This window comes from Hippoglossus hippoglossus, chromosome 20, assembly GCF_009819705.1.
Source record: "Hippoglossus hippoglossus isolate fHipHip1 chromosome 20, fHipHip1.pri, whole genome shotgun sequence".
Lineage (NCBI taxonomy): Eukaryota > Metazoa > Chordata > Actinopteri > Pleuronectiformes > Pleuronectidae > Hippoglossus > Hippoglossus hippoglossus.
In genome coordinates, this window is record NC_047170.1 from 13,693,421 (window position 1) to 13,697,714 (window position 4,294).

General features: G+C 47.9%; 1 protein-coding gene across 1 annotated transcript; it reads right to left on the reverse strand.

Moving 5' to 3' along the window:
* Positions 1 to 894: 894 nt before the first annotated feature.
* Positions 895 to 3,792, reverse strand: chst2b (carbohydrate (N-acetylglucosamine-6-O) sulfotransferase 2b). The gene has a single exon (XM_034572677.1). The coding sequence runs from the start codon at positions 3,211 to 3,213 to the stop codon at positions 1,816 to 1,818; it is 1,398 nt and encodes a 465-aa protein (XP_034428568.1). The 5' UTR covers positions 3,214 to 3,792; the 3' UTR covers positions 895 to 1,815.
* Between the last annotated feature and the right edge of the window lie 502 nt (positions 3,793 to 4,294).

Here is a 4,294-nt window from a genome sequence, read left to right on the forward strand (position 1 = left end):
ATTTCTATCATAAGAACAAGACAATCATGTGCAGGAGTTTTCAGCCTTGGCGGGGGTGCACGCTCTCCCTTCGTTTTTCTGAGGTGAGATAAAATCAGCAAAGCTCAGCAGATCACAGCAAACAATCTGAATTGATGTGATGGTTTTCATAAAACCTCTCCGACCTTTATACTTTGTATTCAGGTCATTTCATATCAGCGTATTTCCTTTTTTGAGTTGTTTCTCTTCTCTATTAACTTTCAAGTCGTGAGGCCCAAAAAAGCTCAACACTTACTTCTATCAAAACTGTGAACACAGTGTTTCTGATTATTTTGCCACATGTACTTAAAGGGTTCTCTGACCTCCATCTACATTTGTTCTCGTGCATGACGATGCATGCGGATGATGGGATACACATTTCTGCAAAAGGTTTCACTGTATTCTACTGATCTACAGGCTGTGACAACAGGGTTTCTGCAGGTTTTGGGTGAAAGCCTAAAATTCCCATTATTTAAGACTTTTAAACATCCTGCGGAAACCGAAGAGACGAAGCTGCCTGATTGGTCGTGATCGTGGATGTAAAGAATACAGGTTTCTAACATTTAAGAAAGATTAGCCTTCAGGTTGTTTTACGAGGGAGGAAAATGTACTTAACACATTTGTTAGACCTCAGGGAAACACACAGTGTGTTCTGGTGAGTAAGACTGAACGTAAACAGAAACTTGGTTTGCAAGAAAACGCCACAGGGCATCTTTAAGCTGTATAGTAAATAGCTAATTTATGAAATGCCCAGTGCTGCATACTGCACTGAACTTAAGTACAGTATGCTTTGAAATATTCCTCATAAAGAACCGTTATTACAAAGCATATGTGTGATTAAAGTAAATCTTTCTGTCATTGCGGTATTGACTGAATCCAGTGGCTCACCATCTTTATTTATTTTCATTTTTAAGGAGACGTTTCCTTGTCCAGTAGATTTTGCGAAAGTTGTTTTGGTTGATGATGGGTTTTTTTTTTTTAAACGTACAGGTTTTCCCCACACAGATGCATTTCTTGACAAGTGTGAACTTTACTCGATGCAAAAATTCCCAGATCATGTGTTTTTTTTATAAGAGCAAGCAATTGTAAACATTGGAAATGGTAGAACAGACTGCTTACACACACACTGAGAGGGAGAGGCAGCTCCAGAGACACAGCATTGTCCACAGTGCATGAAAACATCCTCTCTTTTCTTTTTAAAATCTAGAAATAGCACTGATGCTGCTCTGAAGTCGTCTTCTCATCACACCTCTGACTATGGCACATCAACAAACCAATTTATTGATTGTCTCTGACTTCACCCAGATCTTACAAATGAACATTAGCAATGAGATTTTTTTTTTTCTTTCAGTTTTATAGGTTGTTTGTTTTCTTTGTTGACCATTTCACTTTTACAGAACAGTATGGAGACCGGAAAAGAAATATTTCGAACATTCAAAAATAACCCCCCAAAAACATCCACTTCCAAGTGTCATCATGACAAGATACATGAACAAGATACCGTTGTTTTGTTCTTTGAGTTTTGTTTTTCAAAGTTGCAGCTTCACATTTCATTGTCATTGTTAATGGGGCCTTTGCATTGTCAACAGCAGACAACAGTATTCCAGTATAAAAGACGTGGTCCCTTCAAATACCACTGCAATTCAACTGAGAGAAACATGATACATTCCGTATGTGGCCAGTGTAGCTCCTCGGACACTGATTCAACGTAAAGCTTTAATTCCACAAGAAGAGGAAACGGCACTCGATGCAAAATGAACATTAAATTAAAAGGTCTTTGGTGGTGCGGATGTTTTTTCACAGTTTGGAGTGTGTCAGTAGTGGTTTGCTCATGTCCTTAGCCTCCCCGGCCGTTCGGACTCGTTCATACCCTAGAACGGACATCGAGTGGTGACAGTAGTCCTCGACTTGTTTGATCTGTTGAATGCTGAGCACTGTTCTCCACGCACTAGCAGCCTGTGTGGCATTCCTGGATGAGACTATGAATGGCTTGGATGAGGAACTGGAGCCGCTGGTCATGTTCAGCGCGAACGACTCAATTTCGTGGTTGCTGGTCAGGTTGGCAAAGCGGTAGATGTTCCGCAAGGTCTTGACCGGGTTCTCGACCAGGTCTTCGTAGCGCACGGCCATGTACTTCCCCTTCAGCCAGGTGGGCGGGTTTAAGGCAGTCCTCAAAGTCCTGGAGGTGCGGTCGCAGATCACCTCCATGGCCCCGATGGAGTGGTAGTCCGAGCCGTCCTTCTTGTTGGCTTTGTGGCCCGGATCCACGAAAGGTATCCGGCGAAGTTTGGGGTCCCTGCTGCGGACCACCTGTAAGTTCTCCCTTATCAGGCCGTGTCTGGATTTGATCCTGGAGTTGGCCACGGCCCGCGGGTCTCTTACCAGGTGTATTACCTTCAAATCCAAGGACGGGTCCTCCATGAGCGGGGCCAACACGTTAACATCCAAAATGCGTACCCCTTTAATGACTATAGTGTTATATTTGAGGCACTCCTCCTCCAACAGTCTAAGGCTTTGAGGGGGGCACTTTTTACACACCTTGTCATCCACCATCCCCACCACCTCCTTCCTGTAGGCTGAGCACAGGGGGTAGGAACACACAACTTTATTGAGGGTGGCCCCAAACAGTCCCAGGGAGGTAAAATTCTTGCCCCCGGGGCTGTTGTAAAGTTGGAAAACAGACAGATCGCAGCGGTACAGGGAGCTGAGCATGTCCCTGGCGGCCCCTTGTAAAGACACTGCATCGCCCGGGTACAGTTTCTGCCAGATGTGCCACATGGGCTCGTACAAGAAGAACACGTCAGGATTCTGGTTGAAGAGCTCCCCGAAAAACGAGGAGCCCGACCTCCAGGTGGTCAGGACATAGATGAGCTGCCTCTTTTTGGCCAGCGAGGGCCTGTAGAGGAAGCGAATGTCAGATCTGCTCTGATAAGTGGTGCTCCTCATCTGGTGATTACACTGCTGTGGCTCCTTAGTCCATTTATAATTAGCCAGGTTCAGCATGGTGAGGACGAGCAGTAAGATATAGGCCATGAACAACACGATCCTCTTCCTGCGGAGGACTTTCATCACGATCCCGGGCTGTGCTATTATCTTGGTATGATTCCTGTAGGTTTTGAGCTTCCTCCCAAAGCCAGCATCCTTCTCCCAGGGTGCTGTCAACTTCAGTGGTTGATGGTATTGTTTGCCTCTCATCTGTGCCCCCGGAGAGTGGCTCTCACCACCGGACAAAGTTCCCTCTCACTGACTCTGCAGGGACGTATACCCACCATACACTGGGGACCGATGCAGATTTTTGAACGCCGGCTGATTAGGTAATATATTCACCAGCGATTCCACATCCACAACACGATTCCCCCCCGTTTTTTTCCCTCTGCAGTGCGCAACGTTCCTCGCAGGAGCGAAGGATGCGAGGATTGCGTCCGAGTCGTCCACGGCGATGCGGGGATTCAGTGGGTGGCCCGTGTTGTTCAAAACAAAAAGGCAGCGGCTCGCATCATCGGAACAGACGCCCTGTTCGCCCGTGCTCGGCGGAGGCATCCCTGCGCAGTCCCCATCTCGTGCATCCTTCACAACAAAGAAGAGAATCGCAGAATCCAGAAGAAGAAAAACAAACACCGCTGAGAGTCGGCGCGTGCGGCTGCGGCTCGGATCATTCCGCATCTGCCATAACGGAGCGGCGGACGGTTCTAAGATTCTCAAACCCCCCCTCTCTCTCTCTCTTCCTCTCTTTCTTCCTGCTCCTCCGCTCCGCTCGTTCAAGTAACACAAACTGGATTCAATCAGAATACATGGAGGGAGGGAAGGGGGGGGGGGGGGGGGGGGGGGACCCTCCCACATAGGCGCGTCATTGGCGGCGCGCTGCAGCGTCGTGCGTCGACGCGCTGCGCCATTGGCTCCGCCGCGCGTCCGTCCCCCCCAGTCCCCCCCCCCGCCTCGGCCCTGACTCCCACGGATCACAGCAATGGAAGATAAGACTGTGGGAAACGATGCTGTTGTAGTGTTTCAAATGGATCCACCTCAACGTGTCTGCAGCCTCCCCCCCCCCCCTCCTCAGCACATTCACACACACAAACACCAGGTGCAAGAGGAATTATAATATTGCTCCAAACCCCCCCACCCCCCCCCCCACCCCACCCCCTTTGTCTTCCTCACTCCTCTTTGTTTAAACTCCATAACTTGCTATTCAATTAAGAGTCCTGTTTAATTTACTAATGCATGTCCTCCTCACGGTGCACGACTGCAGTGGGGGAATCAATATTTCAAATTAAATGTA